We start from the raw sequence: 16,701 nt of genomic DNA on the forward strand, positions 1-16,701 counted from the left end.
GGCTCTGTTCCCATGTGTTCCGAGCTGTAGAATCTCCATGACTTATTACAGATGTGAAGGCAGTTTGCAGACCATACCTTTTGTAGACTTGGGTGGTAGAAACCAAATTTTAGCCCCAATATGTTACTTCCTGTGCAGAGGGGAGCCTGGTTTTCCTGTTTCTCACAGTGGCTCCACCTGGCGTGACCATTCCTCACTCCAGGAGGGTCTGCCGAGGAGGCAGTGGGCGTTGTCGCCTGTGGCCCCCAGTGTTCCAAGGGACTGGCTGGTCTTTAATCCTCAGCTGCATCATGGGATTAGGTATAGGCGATACTGGGTAGAAACCAAGGGGTGTGGTGAGCAGCCCGGGGATTATCCCGGCATTGGGCGGTGTCGGCCGTCGTGTCCTCTGTCCTGGACGTTACCATTGCTCAACGCCACTTTTCCACCAGCTTGCTGTTTTCACCGCAGCACATGGTTGACAAATTGCTGTATTTGGCGGCTTCAGGCCTGCTGACTGTAAAAGTCCTCCCAGCGGGAATGGGAGGACTGAGTAGCCTTGTTTCCTACTTCATTTATTAGGTCCCATCCAGTCCACGAGCTTGTGTGGGGGCTGAACATGGGGACATGTGAGTCCTTGGCCTCTCTTTAAGTTGTCATGTCACAACTTCTGTCTCCTCTTGTTCTGTTTTACCCTAATTTGGAAGGGTCGGTACTAGAGATGAATATTTTATGGAACATTTTTGTAGAAATAAACCACTGGGTCCAAGGGCTGCAGAAGTTCTTTCTCACAGCTGCTTTTTTTCTGAGAAATTGGCTTAGTGGCTGGAACTGAGTGATGCAGAGATTACTGTGACTTCCCTTGCTCCCAGGTGCTTTGCTCAGTCCTGTGAGTACCCTTCCAGGGTCTGCGTGGACACGGAATTTGATCTTTTCCAGGCTGACAGACAAGACAGTGAAGGACTACTCTGCTTATCGCTCTTCCCTTCTCTTCTGGGCCCTCGTCGATCTCATTTACAGCATGTTTAAGGTAAGGGCGCTATCGGAGGCTTGGCAGGTTTGTGAAGGGGTGTAAAATACATGTGTCCCGCCTCAGCTGTTGGGTGGCCGCTCCTCCACTGGCCTGTCCTGAGAAACACACTGTGCCTACTGGGGAAGGGATCTGTGCCAGCGTAGACCCTTACACGTCTGTGTTCACTTTTATAGCCTGGCCTTGGACCTGCTGCAAACCTGCTTCTGTAGGAAGCTCTTCCTCCCGAGCCACCCTTTGTTCTCGCTTGTCCCCTGTGTTTCGATAAACCCCGTTGCCCCGTGTGCGTGTGACTTACTCCATCCCAGCTTACAGTAGGACGTTCCTCTCCGCCTGGAAGGAACGCACGCGAGGGCTTGGGGGTGGTTCCTTTGATGATCCTTATGAAACAGCATAACAGAAGCATCTTGATGGTTCCCTTTTCTTTGGGATGCAGATGTGAAGTACGCAGGGAGGAAAGAATGCAGTCTCTTGTTGCAGCTTGTGGGTTCAAGTGACACAGTGTATAATAAAGGGGCTGTAAGAGGAGTGAAATGAAATTTTGTTGTTTCTGGGGGTGGGGGGGACATCCTCCAGGGAAAACTTTGATGTATGTGGGAGGGCTCTGCTTTCCATGGGACTGAAGTGGCCTGATCGACTTGAGGCATTAAGTCACCCACCCCTGGGCCTCTCCCCTGTTGGTTCTTGCAGAAGGTGCCTACCAGCAACACGGAGGGGGGCTGGTCCTGCTCTCTAGCGGAATACATCCGCCACAACGACATGCCCATCTACGAAGCTGCTGACAAGGCTCTGAAGACCTTCCAGGAAGAGTTCATGCCAGTGGAGACCTTCTCGGAGTTCCTTGACGTGGCTGGTCAGTGTCAAGGTTTTACCTTTCAAAGGTCTTCTGTTTGTCTCAGTGGGGCTAGCCAGAGTATTTATCTTCACGTACTAGAAGAAACGTCAGTGAGAACTAGCCTGTTGGCCACCATCTAGGAGAGATGAGTAAATACCAAGGACAGCAGCTGTGACATGTATCAGGTACTCACTATGTTCCAGGCACTGTGCTGCTGATTGTGCATTTTCTCAGTTTGTAAGGCAGCCCTGTGTGAGGTCGGAGCTGTGATTGTCCCTGCTTTATAGATGGGGCAGCCGGGGCTTTGAAGAGTAAATCGGTTTCTAGCGGGGCATAGCTGGAAAATTGGTAGAGCCCTTTTTGATTCCTGGCTTTTTATGACAGTTCAGAGAAGGAAAACAGAGCTTACTTGTCTTCCCGCTGCCCCTGGGGAGATGCGGACTTCAACTCTGATTCTTAAAATAAATGCTAAACATCCAAACAGCAAAACAGAACAATCCCTTACTGTAAGGACAGGGTAACACTGTGCTATCGTCATGTGAGACGTCCTCAGACAGTTCCTCATCCCGTAGCTAGTAAAAATGGAGTTCATTGTTCTCATCTGCGTACAGATGCCTTGTACAACAAATTTGTCACTTGAATTGCAAACACATTAAAAATTGTTTGGATTTCATAACCAAGCATCAGGTAACCGTAGGGGGAGGCGACTTGGGCTGATGCCTGTGGAAGTCCACCTAGGATTAAAAATCTAGTGTCCTCTTAGGTTGTAGGTGCTGTTGCATATGGTCCCCTATCACTGCTGTCTCTGCAAGGTGGTGGGGCTCCTGGAGCCGAAGCGGAGGGGGACCACACCTGCCTGACTCTTTTGTGAACCTGTTTTATTTTCCCCTGATGTTTATGGTGGGACTGTTGCGACACGTAACGAAGCAGGAGAAAAACTTCTCTTCAGATCCCACTGTCAAGGGAAAGCCTCTGCTGATGTTTTCCTGTTTGTCTTTATCCTCCGAGAAGCGAATCCTCGAGGTCTGGAGTGACGCTCAGCGTGAATTCCTCTCTCCTCTCAGCTCTGCGCCAGCTGAGGAGTTTCCCCAAAGCCCGGGGATGTCCAGTTGGACCATCCTTTGTGGCGGCCTCAGTGGAAGCTGTGCAATGGAATGGGCCTTTGTTGGCTGGTCCCTGCACCCCCTCCTAATATCTGGCGGTCACGTGTTTGCACTGCTCCCCTCAGTTTCTTCATTCACTCCTCTGGGTGCTTGCACGTGCTCTTTTCAGCCTGGGCGCTTTACCTCATCCACTCTCCCCGCAGGAAGGGATCCTGATGGAGAGCAGGTAGCCTGCGGATTTGTGTCCTCAGGGCCAAGCACTACACCTGTCACCCCAGTGTCTGGTGACTGCCTGAACAAAGACTGTCAATGTGAATGTCAGAGAGGAAGGAGGTGGGCACAGCGAGGAAGGTTCACCTCAGTTCAGGGCTTTGCATCGGCCTGGAGCTGGTGGCGGCACCCTGGCCGAAAGCGGGGGGGAGTGCGAGAGCCTGTCGGCGGGGAGCCTCTGTCCTCACTCCGAGGTCTGGTGTTCACAGCATGACTTTATTACTTTGTTTAGACTGGTAGAAAATTTCCGAACATCAGACATACCCTGTGTAAGGACAGAAGCGTCTTCCAAAACCAGCATGCGCTGGTCGGCGTCACTCTTCCCTCCATCAGCACAGATGCTGGGAGAGGACTTCCATTAGAATGGGGCCAGGGCGGGGTCAGCAACGCCATGTTTGTGAAAGTGAGCGCCCTCCTTGGTGGGGGAGCGGCGTGAGCCACAGGGGACCTGATGCTGATTGAGCACCTTCTGTGCACTGAGCATTTTCACATACATGGCCTAGTTTAATCCCCACAGTGACGAAACAAGGACTTGTCACCATCCCCATTTGATACTTGAAGAAACAGAGCTCCCGTGTGTTGGCAGCTCGCTTAAGGCCCCAGGACTAGTGATTGGGGTGAAGCTCAGATGAGCCCAGGGCCCTGCTACCCTTCTCTGCTCCTCAGCCTGCAAGGCACCGGCATTAACCTTTCTCCAGCCCTGGTCCTTTTGAGAATATGCTGAAGGCTGCGGACACTATCCTTTCAGAAATCTCCCTCTGTTTTACACTCGGTTGCGGTGACCTGCAGATCCCTTGCAGTGGTCTGCGGACCCAGAGTCAGAACCTCTGCCCGGGGAGATTGTGGGGTCGGCCTCTGCCACCGTGCCGCCTTCAAACAAGCAGCAGCGCCTGGCTCCGGAGCAGGAGTGTTTGCTCGGTGACTGGCTCCCCAGTCATCACCGGTGTGCCAGTGAGCGGCTGTGTCAGAACTTGTCGGAGTACAGTGTGTTCTCGTGGATGCGGCAGCCGTGACTCAGTGGGCTGGGGGGTTGCATTCCTGCTCCTCAGCAACCTCTGCCTCTGTTTTCTAGGTTTGTTATCAGAAATCACTGATCCAGAGAGCTTCCTGAAGGACCTGTTGAACTCAGTCCCCTGACCATCCCACAGAACCGCAGTCGACAGAGTGAAGCTGGCCTGCCTTCCACCCCGCGTCCTTCCCTCCCGCACAATGACCCCCCCCACAGGATGCTGCATCATTACTCCTCCCCGCTCCCTCCCTCATTTCTTCTGGAGTGGCTTGGGGTTTTTAGGCTTCCTGTTTTATTTCGTGTGTGGTGCGCTAGCTATGAAGTTGTCTGTAATCCAAGCCATCGAAGGACCTGTACATACCTAGGAGCCGCGAGTTGTCCTGGCCAACTTATTCCTTGAGTGTGCACAGCTTGAGAAATAAATGAATGACTTAGTACACATTGAAAAAGAAGGTGTTGACTGCTGCTTAAACCCACCCTTAGTGACAGTGGCCAAATTCTTTTCCTTGGCTGCCCAGCCCTTTCCGCCGTCAGCACAGGAAGACTGCCGTATCGGAATCGCTGTCTCTGGGCCTCTTGTCAGCACCAAATAGAGCCTCTCTGCTTTCGGCCAGCAAGTTGGGGCACCGCATTTGTTGAATCTGATTTTTCCTAAAACAAACCCCTTGGCGCCTCTTAATTTGGCCTTAAGAGCTGGAACCCAAAGACAAAGGGAGCCTGATGATTTTCTAGTCCTCTGCTGAAGGCGGGCTGTGCGCATCAGGGCACTCACTAGTCTTTCTATGACAGAAGCATTGGACAGTCACCTGCCAGCTGCGAATCGGGAATCCTCTGGCGACTTCTCTTCAGGGTTGCTTGCTAGGAGAGGGCCTGGGGCAGACAGAATCATGAGTAGCTGCCCTTCACTGAGCACCTTCTCTGCCAGGCCAGTGTGTTATTGTTTCTAGTCTTTCTGACAGCCCAGCAGGAAAGGGCCAGAGAACCAGCATCACATGCCGAAGGCCGCTCAGCCAGTGGCTATAGTTTTGTGCCTCTGAAGCTGTGTCCTCAACCACTGTGGCTCCTGCCCCTGGGGACCTTGACGTCTGCTTCCCCAGGTTCGTGGGCAGTGGCCCTTTTGCTAGTCAAGCAGCAAGATTCCCAAAAGCCTCTCCCCAGATTTTGGGGCGAGACTTTAAGGGAAGAAGAGCCCGCCAACATCTATCTCCTTTTGTTCTCTGACTGCTCTGCCCACTGCTTCTCTGAGTGACAGCCTCCCCTATCTTGATGTCCAGTTTATGTGACTCAGTCCTCAGGCCAGACCACTTGCTACAGGAAGGAGGTGCTTCTGGGCCCCTTTGGAAGACCTCCACAAGCAGGACTTGATGTTCCTTCCCCAGAGCCCCTGACCGGGCAGCCATGAGCAGGCGTGAGCGTTGTGCTTGGAGCTTAGCCAGAGAGACAAGAGCAGTTTGATAAAAAAAAAAGCAGCTGGCAGCCCAGGCAGACGGGCATGTGTGGCTTTGTGTGCGCGAGTGTGCTTTGGTGTTGGGTGATGGGGCTTCTGAGGGGCTAACTAGCCCGAGGTGAGGGCGTGGCATCGCCCAAGCTGTATCAGGTGCGTCTTTGGTTCAAATCCCAGCTCTGCTACCTCTTGTGTGTCTGCAGTCTCCTCACCTGTAAGGGGGAATATGGTGTCTAGGGGGTGGGGTGGTCGCCAGGTTTACATGAGATTATTTGCCTGCCGTGTAGTAAGGATATAAGCTGCTCTTAATGTTAATGAATTCATTTTCCATCTACACGATTTTGCCTATTTACTGAGGCTCCATGTCTCAGGTGAGGTCCAGAAATGTCTAAGGAAGGAGGGTAAAGGACCTTGGTTTTAGGGACCGTGACTTCATACACTGACTACAGCAAGTTCATTTCCTTTTGCGTGTCCATCCTCTCCCACCTTCTGGTGGTCTCCCCGAGAGACCGCTACAGGTACACATTAGCATGTGGAATTGCTGTTATATAATATCTTGGCAGGGAGTAAACTGGGGCAGCCTTCTCTGGGACAGCGAAGCAAGAAGGGAGAGGGGGAGGGTGCCAGTGTAAACAGGATTATACCTGCTTATCAGGTGTCAGCTTGCTGTTTCATGTGACACCTTGTAGGCTGAGCCATGTTTGAAGCGACACCTCGGGGCACCGAGTGTTGACATGGTGCCTTCAGAAGCATGATCTGCAGCCTGGTGCCTGTGGCCTAAAGAGCTGGAGTCACCAAAGCTCACGACAAGGTGTTCACTAATTTTTTCTCTGCCCTTCATTTTTTATTTTTTTGCAAAGGCCTCAGAAATTTGGCTCCAATCCAAGTATATCAAGCCTCTTGTTTTCACTGTCACAGCTTTTCCTGTGCTTCCTAGTGACTGCTGACATGGTGGCCATACAGGTCTGTGAGGGGTCCCAGAGCGGTATCTGAGGCAGAACTTGGGCAGGAGTGGGAACTGGTCTAGGGAGGGACTCCGTCCCCTGAGCCCACGGCTCATCACAGCAGCCCCTTCCTTGTCCCGAGCCACCTCTAGGCTAATTGCTTCTTGGGTCCCTGTCTGTCTTAATAGGCAACCCCAGGTGGGGAATTTGGAAGATTCCAGACTGAATTATGCCTGATGATGGCTACAACTCTTAAGCCCCAGAAGCCAGTGTTCAGTTATAAAGCTATAGCAGAGACGTTAGCACCTTCCTCCTCGAATTGCTAAGGCTTCTCGTGTTCCCTATTCAGTCTGCGTCTCTCCTGGCGCCCAGCTTTCTGAGTTCAGCACTCTGTTAGGGGCTAAAGGGAGGCTAGGTGGATCCCTTCTTCACGAGGCTCCCCCATCTGCTCCTCTTCCCTCAGTTATGTTTGCTGAGACACCTGGGGCTGTGCTAGATCTTTGCATTTAATTCTCCCATCAATCCTATGAGTTAGGTGGTGGCGTTCCACCTCACAGATGAGGAAACGGCTCCAGAGGAAATGACTTGCCCGCTGGGAGCCAGGTGCTGACAGGTATGTGGGACTCAACACGTCCCCACTCCTCCACTCCTGCTTGTTCACGTGCATCTTCAGTGCTTGGTGCCAGGCGCCGTGCTGAATGCTGAGGGCACAGCAATACGTTCACAGTCTGTCCTCATGGAGCTTAGGTTCCCGTGACGGATGACAGTAAGCAAGGAAAGACGGGGCTGGAAGGCGAAGTATAAGGCAGCCAAGATTAGAACCCAGACCTGCTTGCCCTCCTGAGAGCTTGCCCTTCTAATCTGGTGTCAGGTCAGCCCACCTCCAGCTCTGACCTGCCCATGCCAGGTTCTCGTGCCCAGTTGTGTCTTGGTGGTCATTCAGTGGGGCAGCTGGTCTGTGTTTGGCACGTAGGCAGTTACTGTTGCTTTGGCCAGAGGGGCCCTTTGGGGGACTGGGGACCAGCCGGAAAGGGAGATTCACTGCTTTCTGGCTTCAAAATACAGCATGGCTCCTGCTACTTGTCACCACTCTGCACCCTGCTCGTGGGGTCTTGTGGGAGCCTGCTCAGTCTCTCCGCTTCCTCTCTTGCCCCTACAATTCCTTCTCTTCCGAGCACCCAGTGCAGTCATTTAAAAATGCTATTCGGATTGTGGCTCCTCTACTCAAACTCTTCAATTCATGCATTCGCCTTTAGGATGGAATCTTCTTTCTCTCACGGCTCCAGACCCTGTATAATTAACTGGCCTCCTCGCCCAGCCCTAGGCCTCATCTCTCCTTTCCGTCTCCCTTCTGCTGCTCCACACTCCCTGCTGTCCCCTGTCGCACCCCACAGATTTTGTACTTGCTGTGTCTTTACTCCCAGATGTTTGCATGCTAGTCCCCTCCCTCCATTCAGGCCCCTGCTCTATCTCAGGCAGGGTCCTCGACCACCAACTGAAGAGAGGAGTGTCTGCCCGAATCCCTCTCTACCCCCTGTTCTGTTTCATATGCTGAAATCAGCTTGTTTGGTCAGGTACTCGACCGTTTAGCACCCTAAGCTCCATACTGCTAGTGACTTTCACTTACTTACTACTTATCTCCAGTGCCTAGGGCAGCGTTCGCTCCTCGGTGGGCACTCAGTAAAGATTTGTTGAATGGGTGATGGCTGCGTGTCAGCATCTCCTTAGGGGACAGTCAGGATCAGCTGTGCCCAACCCTACGAGAAATTCTAGGACAATGGCTAGTGAATTAAAACCTTATTCTGGTGACAGGTGGAACGGGGTGGGTCCATGGGGTTCTTCTTCACCATCCCCTCCCCCTTATGCTCTCGCAGCAGAGATGGGGCCCAAGTCATGCTGGGGGCAGGGCCAGGCTCAGATCCAGCTTGGAGCACGCAGATCTGTGCTCTCTGGGGCCTTGCTGGGGCTCCTGCACCTGCCACACCTTCTCCTGCTGCAGCCATTTCTCTACCGGGAGCTGCCTCTGGTCTCCAGCAGTCAGGGACAAGATAAGTTCCAGGGCCTGAGCTCCCTGGAGCCAGCTACTGACTGTTCCTCCCAAGGTCAAAGCCAGAACTGAACCCTGCGCTTCTCTTGGCCACCTGGCCCCTCAGGACTTGTTGGTTGGGCTCAGATGTGAAGGAGGGAGCAGGGCAGCCTCTGAACAGGAAAGAGGATGAGGACCAGTGCCTTTTAGCAACTGGTGCTTCACCTATAGTGCCTCAGTCAACCCCTATGCCGTCCCATATAGCAGGTGGCACCCCTTTTTCTAGACAAGTAAACTGAGGTTAGAGAGGCTGATAGCCTGCCTAGGTTCACACAGCTGAGAAGAGCAGAGCCAAAATTAGAACTCAGACCTGCTTGGCCCCCAAACCCTCTCCTGAGAGAGTTGCTGACATGGGGAGAGCTGGTTGTGCTTAATGCCGAAGGGGAGGACCAAGAGGGTGAGTGGGTAAAGGGGGGCTTTGGGCTGTGACCCAGCTCGATCCCTTTTGTCTCCAAGGCCTGGGGAGACACCCTCGGGGACTGCCTTCCCAAGACAGGAGCCCATGGCGTGAGCTGAGTTAGCTAGGCGTTCTCTGCCAGATGTGGGCAGCAGGGTGTCGTGGGGAAGGGCCAGGGCTCGGAAGGGAGCCCAGCCCTGCTGGGGGCCCTTGGGCAGGTCTCCCCACCTGTCTATGAGTGCGAAGAGTAAGTGAACTAATGCGGTAGAAGGTCCTAGAACCGGGCACAGCCCAGGCACAGTTCTCCTTAGCTCTGATCGTCAGTGCTGGTGTGTTAGCGTATGGACGAGTCACGGAATGTCTGAGCTGAGAGGCCTGCAGTCACCTCTCCTCACCTCACGGCTGTTGGGACAGACGCCGGGCTGCGGCACGCGCACACGGCCTGTGCACATGCTTGCCACACTCTCACATGAGCCCGTTGCTCGGCGATGCCTCTGTTTGTTCCCCATGGTTATTTCTGGCTCGGTTGCTCTGCAGTCTCACCTTGGGGGCCCCTCCCTCGCTTGCCTGTCCTTGTCTGTGTTGCCCCATCCCGGAGCCTGGCCCAGGCTCATGCGCTGCCAGCTCGCCCCCTTTGGCCTCCCTGCCAAGTCTGGAGCGGCTGCAGGCATGTCCAGGTGCAGAGCTGGCTTCCGGCAGCTTAGGGTGTGGGGACCCCACCCTTCCAGAGCACTGGGGCCCAGCCCTGGAAGGGTGTGTGCTGAGGACCCCGGGGTGGCACCAGCCAATTTCCCGCCTCTCCCCTGTGCCCATTAGCTGACTTTGCAGCTTTGGAGGTACACTCTGACCCCCGCACTCTAGGGCTGGGACAGTGGGATACAGAGAGGGGAAGGGTTTGCCCAGGGCCCCCGACTTGCAGCCTTTCCCACATCCCAGGAGGTCAGCAGGGTCGAGGCACGTAAGGTCAGGGGGCCCTTCAGGCCTGTCACCCCGCGTGTGTGAAGAATGATTTCCTGGCCATGGCTGACACAAGAGAAAAGAGGGGTTCAGTGATGGGCGCAGGGGAGCACAGCTCTCTTTTATGAAAGTGGCAGGCGGAGAGCGGAGCCCGCATGCAGGCCCGGCATCCCCGCCAGCTCACCTCATGCACGCTGGGCTCTCACACCCACGCAGCTCTCGGGTCACTGTCCAGGTGCCAGTGAACGCCAGCCTCCGGAGCGGGCCTCATGCCGCCGCTGAGGGAGGGGCCCCGGGCCTCTTGAGAGCAGAGAGATGCCTTCCTGGGACACTGGGCAAGAAAACAGCTGTAGGAGAGGTGGCTACAGAACCACAGAACCACAGAACCACCGAAGGGTGGGAGGGGGCAGGGCATGGCCGCGGGGCTGGGCCAGGACCAGAATCAACCCCGGTGGGCCCAGAACCCCTACCCAAGTGCTCTGGGCGTGGGCAGGGCTGAAGGACACGGGGGTCTCAGCTTGTTGCATTTTAGACTCTGTCCCTCAGGTCTCTCTGCCACCTTTGCCCAATGACCTGTCTGTCACCCGTCTGTCCCAACTGCCCCCCAGCCCGCTTGGTCTCCAGGTGGGCCCCTGCTGGACCTGCATCAGGGAGTTCATGGATTTAGATAGTTGAGGACCCCACAAAAGCCACATTTACCGAGCACCTGCTCTGGGCCAAGTGCTGTGGCCAGCGGGCTCTCAAATCCTCCGTTCCCGTTGCTCCTTCTGATTCACAGAGGAGGAGCCTGAGGCTCAGAGAGGCAACCTCACTTGCCCAAGGCTGTACAGCACGTAAGTGGGCTGCCGCCACCACCTGGGCCCTGCTCGCTTACTGGCCTGGCTCCCCATCGAACCTGGGCACTGGTTTGTTTAGATCTGCCCAGCTCCTAGCAGGAGGGCACAGCTTTGGGAGCCCGGTGCCTGCAGGCAGGTGAGGTAGCCGTGGCTAAAAGTTGACTGGCTGCACCGGGAGCCATTGGCCCTGATGCCAGGGCAAGCAGGGCAATTAGGAGGTGGATTTCGTCTGGTGGGGCCTGAGTACTGGGCTTGGAGCTTCAACCCCAGTCATGTGGCCGCCCTCTGCTCCAGCCTTTTCATGTGGCAGGAATCTGCTCATTCATGGGGACAGGTCACAGCCCTGCAGAGCATGACTGCGAACAGTGACACAATGCCACTCTGTTTCCTTTCCTGGGTCTGGAAGTGGCAGCTGGCAGGCTGATTCTTTTTGTGGTACGGGATACTCGCTAGCATTTTTATTTGCTAAATCTGGCAACTCCATCTCAAGTGGTTGTTGAACACACAAATTTAAGCCAACTCAGCCCCTGACTTTGAGGAGCCTCCCTCCGCTTCTGTAGGAGAGGCAGGACCCGGGTGCAAATCTCCATTGTGTGGCCCAGGGAGCAGCAGTGCTCCTGGAAATTGGGGAGAGCCTGGTGTGTTTGGGGAAGTTCAAGGTCGACAGACCTGAACTATAGCAGACGGGGTGGGGGGCTGGCGAAGAGGCTCATCCTGAGGGTCATGAGGAGCCTGAGTGTGGTGAGCAGGGGAGGCAGTTTCCAGAAGCCTCGGGTCTGGCTCTTCCATGGTGGCTTCCTCTTCACAGGCCTGAGCTGGGAACCTAGTGGGCTAGCCCCAGGCCCCTCCACAGTATGCCCGCCCTTCTGCCCCACAAAATCTCTTCAACTCGGGGTGCGGCCCTGGAGGCCAGGGCCGGGTGGCAAAGTGGTTGGATTCAGAGCTGGCTGTGTGGCCTCAGACCGAGCCCTTCACCTCTCTGGGCCTCGGTTTCTTCATGGATAGGATGAACATGCTTCATCGGGTTAACCGACAGAGCACTTGCACAGCCCCTGGCACAGAGAAGGCTCCGGAAACATGAGCTGTTGGCTTACGGATGACTCTCCCCCTAGAAGGGCTTTTCACAGATGTGGTTAGGGTTCCATCTTAGGAGAAGGCAGCTGACAGCAGGGCTCCGACAGTGACAAGAGCTGTTTGGAGGTAGTGGGTCTTCTGTGGTTGGAGGCATCCAGGTAGATGCCACACGGCGGATGACTCTGTCGAAGGACATTTCCAACTCTCAGAGCTGGGCGGCAGGCGGGAAGTTCAAGGGCTTTGGAGTCAGAAGTCCTGACTCTCGTTCTGGCCCCTCCATGCTGCGTGAGCTTGGCGAGCCGCTTCACCACCACCTTGTTATGCCCCCCATGAAGGCGGTCATCAGGGCCTTCTCACGGGATAAACGTGGCCGCGTTTGCAGAGTGCCCAGCTCAGAGTAGGTGCCAAAGAGTTGTGGGTTCTAAAAAGCATCTCCCCAATGCGAGGATGGAGGCTTCTGAGGAGCCTTTCAGGGGCCCTGCTGGGAGCCGCCCAGCCCCCTCCCAGATTACTCTGGCTGTCCCCCAAGGGGCGGGGCTGGGCTGTGGTGAGAGTGGCCAACCACAGGTTTCTCAGAGTCCAAAGGGAACCTGAGGGGAGGCAGTGGATCAGAGGAAAGTCACGCTCCCTGGTGGCCTAGAGTGGGTGGGAGGGGCGGGCGGGCGGCTGGCAGGGCCTGGAGCCTGGGCTCTGCGCTTTTCTCCCTGCCAGGGACACCGAGGCAGCCATGATCCCCATGGCGCGTTGGGCACGGTCCCCGCCCGGCTCCCTCGGTGCTGCACAGTGTGCTCCGGGCTGCCCCCCGCCTGAGAGAGCCGTCAGCACAGGACGCACACACGTGCATGGATGTGTTCATTTTATCAACTCCCAGAGGGAGGGAAGTGGATAGAGAGCTGTCCAACCAACAACTTTTTGGGAAACTGAGGCCCGAGAGGGAAGTTGCACAGGCTCATGGGTATCAGGCAGTGCAGGGCACTCAGCCTCATCGAGAAGCTGGCGGAGTCAGCGGCCCCAGACCGGAGTGGGCCCCCCACATCACAATAAGCAGCAAACGCGTGTCTCCTGCTTTGGTGAGCGCTTGGTCTTCGCAGCCATGCTCTGAGGCCGGCACTGTCATCACCCCCACTGCCGAGAAGTGGCCGAGCAGGGATTCGAATCCAACTCCACCTGAGGCCACTGTCCATGGCCGCCATTTCTGTGCCACCTCGCCTCTGTCCTCCTCCCAGGCAGACACACTGTCTTGGAAACGTCTGGACTTGAGTGGTGGGGACTGTGAGAGGCAAACACCAAGAAACTTCCTACTACTGCCCCAGAGGCCGGCCTGGCTGAAAGTGGCCAACCAATTCAAGGAGAGTCCCCAGTGCTGAGGCAAGTCTGGCCTGCTTTGTATGTCTGCAAGTAAGAGCCATTTGTACATTTTTAAAGAGTTAGAAGAAAAACAAAGAAGAATTTGCAACAGAGACCATACGTGGCCTGCAGAGGCTGAAGATGTCACTTCCTGTCTGGCTCTTTGCAGAGAAGGTCTGCCAAGCCCCAGTTCAAGCCGCTATCCACGTGGACTACAGAGGAGATACACCACACCCAGCAGCCCTGCGAAGTCCCTTGCGCTCCCTGAGCCACCATGTGTCTCAGCTCACGCCACTGGGCCTGTCTTTACCAGGAAACACCACAGGCTGACTCCCTAGCTTGTCCTCAGTGCCTCTCGCTGAGACAATGCCCAGGTTCTGGCCAGGGCTGAGGTGGAACAGAGCTGTGACCAGCGATGAGGGTGATGGTGTTGCTGTGGGATGTGGAGCAGCCAAGAGGCTCCCGGCTGTGAGGGTCAGAAGACCAGGTGTAAACCAGCCGAAGCAGTTAAGGGAACCTGCCATCTCACCCAGCAGCAATCCCAGCGGGGGGACCCAGGAGCAGGTGTTCCCGCCATCAGGGAGAGCGTCTCAGCCCCCAGGATGGCCGCCTTCCAAGTCCCACGTGGCTGCTGCCCCCAGGGGTCCAGGCATCATATCTGGCCTGACCACGTCCAGAGGAAGACAGGGCATGATAATACCTGCATCTGCGTCTCAGGAAACGGCTCCTGGAAGTCTCATGGGTCCCTCACCCACCTCTGAGCCAGTCCCTGTCAGGAGACACAAGATGGCCCAGCTTGGCTCAATCCATTGCCCTTTCCTGAGGCTGGGCAGGGCAGCGCCTGAGCCCATGGGGCTCTGAGCAAGGGAGGGCGGGATGCTTTGCGAGGTGGGCAGTGGCAGTGCCTGCCCTAGTCCATCCCAGGGGCTCCCAGCCTCCCTCATTCCCTTCATGTTTGCAAACAGATATGGTCAACACAGGCCACCACGCTCCAGACAATGGATGTGCCTGTCTCACAGCTCATGACCCCTAAGTAAATCCCCCACTGATCCTGTTTCTTTGCATCCCTGGCTCTGGTTTCAAAGTCTGGGCAGGTACATTCGATTGGCTGCAGGGGGCGCTGGGAAAGCAAGGGTCCTGACAGCCTTTGGAGATTCGCGCAGGTGGGTTCTGATGCTGGGTAGTCGGAAGACAAAAATGAGGACAGCCGATGCCTGCCTTACCCCAGGGGCGACCTGGAAGGACAGAGAGTGTGTGTTCCGAGGCAGCTCTCGCGTCAGTTGGCTGGCAGTGGGCGTGATAATGGTCCCAGCTCCACCACACACCGTCACCTTGGGCAAGTTGCTTAATTGCTCTGGGCCTCAGTTTGCTCATCCATAAAAGGAGAATATAATCCCTACAGCAAAATTCAATGAGATGATGACTGCTAAGCACGGAGCACGATGCCGTCGCCGAGCGCCCCACCACTGTCACAGGAGCGCCCGGTGTCCCGCACAGGGTGAGGTCGGCAGATATCCCCAGAGCCCTCTGTTCATAGGACTCACGTCCAGGGGAGGTGAGAGGAATATCTAAGGAACGAGGTGCTAGGATTGAGGTAAAGGACAGCCAGGATCTTTTTTTATTTTTTAATTTTTATTTAATTTTTAAAATTTTTTATTTTTTTTTAGGTGAGGCAACCTACGGTTGACCTCAGATTGCAAGGACCTTGTCAGCTTACAACCCCTTATTTTATTTTTTTTTTATTTTTTACACCTACAGCACCTGGTCTTCCTAGGTGGTCCCCCATTCAAGTACTTACCAGGTCCGACCCTGCTTAGCTTCCGAGATCAGACGGGATCGGGCTTGTTCAGGGTGGCATGGCCGTAGACCAGCCAGGATCTTAAGGGAGAAAGAAACCACATTTGGTTGGGGGTGGTGTGCAGGCATCGGGGGAGGGCTTCTTGGAGGAGGTGGTATTTGAGGCGAGGATTCCTAGATGGACAGAGCAGAATCTCAGAGGGGCCCTGGACAGCTATGGTGGAAGATATGTGGAGGGAGGCAGCCCCCGAGGGCCTGGGTGTCTCTCGCAGCCACTCTAGGCTCTGTCCTCAGAAGGCCTTGGGGAAGGCCTGGTGCCAGGTGTGCGGTGGTGGGAGCCGGGAGGGGCTGCAGACGCGGGGTGCAGCAGGGGGTGGCTGAAAGGCAGGAGGAGGTGCAGGGCTGTGAGGAGGGGCCCAGCAGAACGAGGGGAGACTGGGGAGGGTGGCCTGGCCACAGTGGACAGGACTCCTATTGATTCATGGCCTTTCCAGGTCCATCTCTAACATGAGGCGCCCGGAGGAGACCTGCCCTTCTTCTCATGCTCCCGGGGGTGCCCGGAGGACCACCTGGGGAGCTGGCGATGACGCATATTCCTGGGCCATCCCGGGCCTGCCCCTGTGTGCTGGGTGGGCATGAAAACGGTTCCCCAGCACCAGTGATCACACAGCCCTTTCTGTTAATGTTTCGGATGAACTCCATCCAGCCAGCACGCTCTTGCCGAGCACCTCCTGGATGCCAAGTCCTGGCATTCAGAGATGAAGGCACTGCCTGCCTGCCTCAGGGCTGAGTGGGACCCAGCGTCCCCGTCCTGTTCTGAGTGGGCCCAGCACAGGCAGCGGGTGCGGTTCCTCCCCAGGGAGCTCGCCTGCTTTTCTGGTGATGATGACAGGTGGGGTAACGGATGTTTTATGAGCACTTAACTCTGCGCTTACTAGCATTGTCTCCTTTGACCCCTTAATCCTGATAGTTTCTCCTTAAAGTAGATGTTAGCATCTTTCCACTCTACAGATGAGGAGGCTGAGACTCAGAAGGGAAGTGTTTTCGCTGGGTCGAGGGCAGGTCAGCAGTAGAGCAGGAACATATCCGCTGTGATTCCTAAGCCCCCTATTTGAATGGCTCATCCCTGAACGTGCGTGGACAGAACCTGTAAGTGGTAGCTCTGAGCTGGGCCCNGACACTGGAGCTGGATCCTAAACCACTAGTAGTAGGACTTCGTGGGGGCACTAGCGGAAGGACATTTCAGGCAGGGCAGCGGAAGTGGAGATGTGAGGGCCAGAAGCAGCAAGGAGTCGTGGGGGCGGAGGGAGACTGTAGGTGTGAGAGGGAGCATCAGGTTTGAATCTTAAGGGGGAAGCGTGGCCCAAAGCCTGTGGCCAGGCACCCCCGAGACCTTGGGGTCTGCTGGACACCCAGCCACCCCTTCCCAAGGTGGGTGTGACGCCTGCTGGGTTGAGCTGCCAGCTGAGCCGCCTCCTGGGCGGACACTACCTGGTCACCCCCCTCCACCCCGCCTGGACTGTCTCTGCCGTGACACCTCTATCTAGAACACCTGCCAACACAGCCATCGTAAAACCTGCTCGAAGAGGCGCT

General features: G+C 55.7%; 1 protein-coding gene and 1 non-coding gene across 14 annotated transcripts in view; one reads left to right on the forward strand and one right to left on the reverse strand.

Moving 5' to 3' along the window:
• The window catches only part of UBR4 (ubiquitin protein ligase E3 component n-recognin 4), a 119,520-nt gene extending 114,845 nt beyond the window's left edge, over positions 1-4,675 (forward strand). For all 13 annotated transcript variants that reach the window (XM_039842052.1, XM_039842051.1, XM_039842055.1 and 10 more), the window contains 3 exons: positions 919-1,009; positions 1,700-1,862; positions 4,290-4,675. In XM_039842052.1, the coding sequence (XP_039697986.1) occupies positions 919-1,009; positions 1,700-1,862; positions 4,290-4,354 (319 nt within the window). In that variant the 3' untranslated portion in view covers positions 4,355-4,675. The remainder of the gene's footprint in view (positions 1-918; positions 1,010-1,699; positions 1,863-4,289) is intronic.
• Positions 4,676-15,060: 10,385 nt separating this feature from the next.
• LOC120585918 (5S ribosomal RNA) lies at positions 15,061-15,179 on the reverse strand. The gene has a single exon (XR_005648573.1). It is a non-coding gene; the product is annotated as a 5S ribosomal RNA (ribosomal RNA).
• Positions 15,180-16,701: the final 1,522 nt, after the last annotated feature.

The sequence above is a fragment of the Pteropus medius genome, unplaced genomic scaffold, assembly GCF_902729225.1.
Source record: "Pteropus medius unplaced genomic scaffold, Ma_sr-lr_union100, whole genome shotgun sequence".
Classification (NCBI taxonomy): Eukaryota; Metazoa; Chordata; class Mammalia; order Chiroptera; family Pteropodidae; genus Pteropus; species Pteropus medius.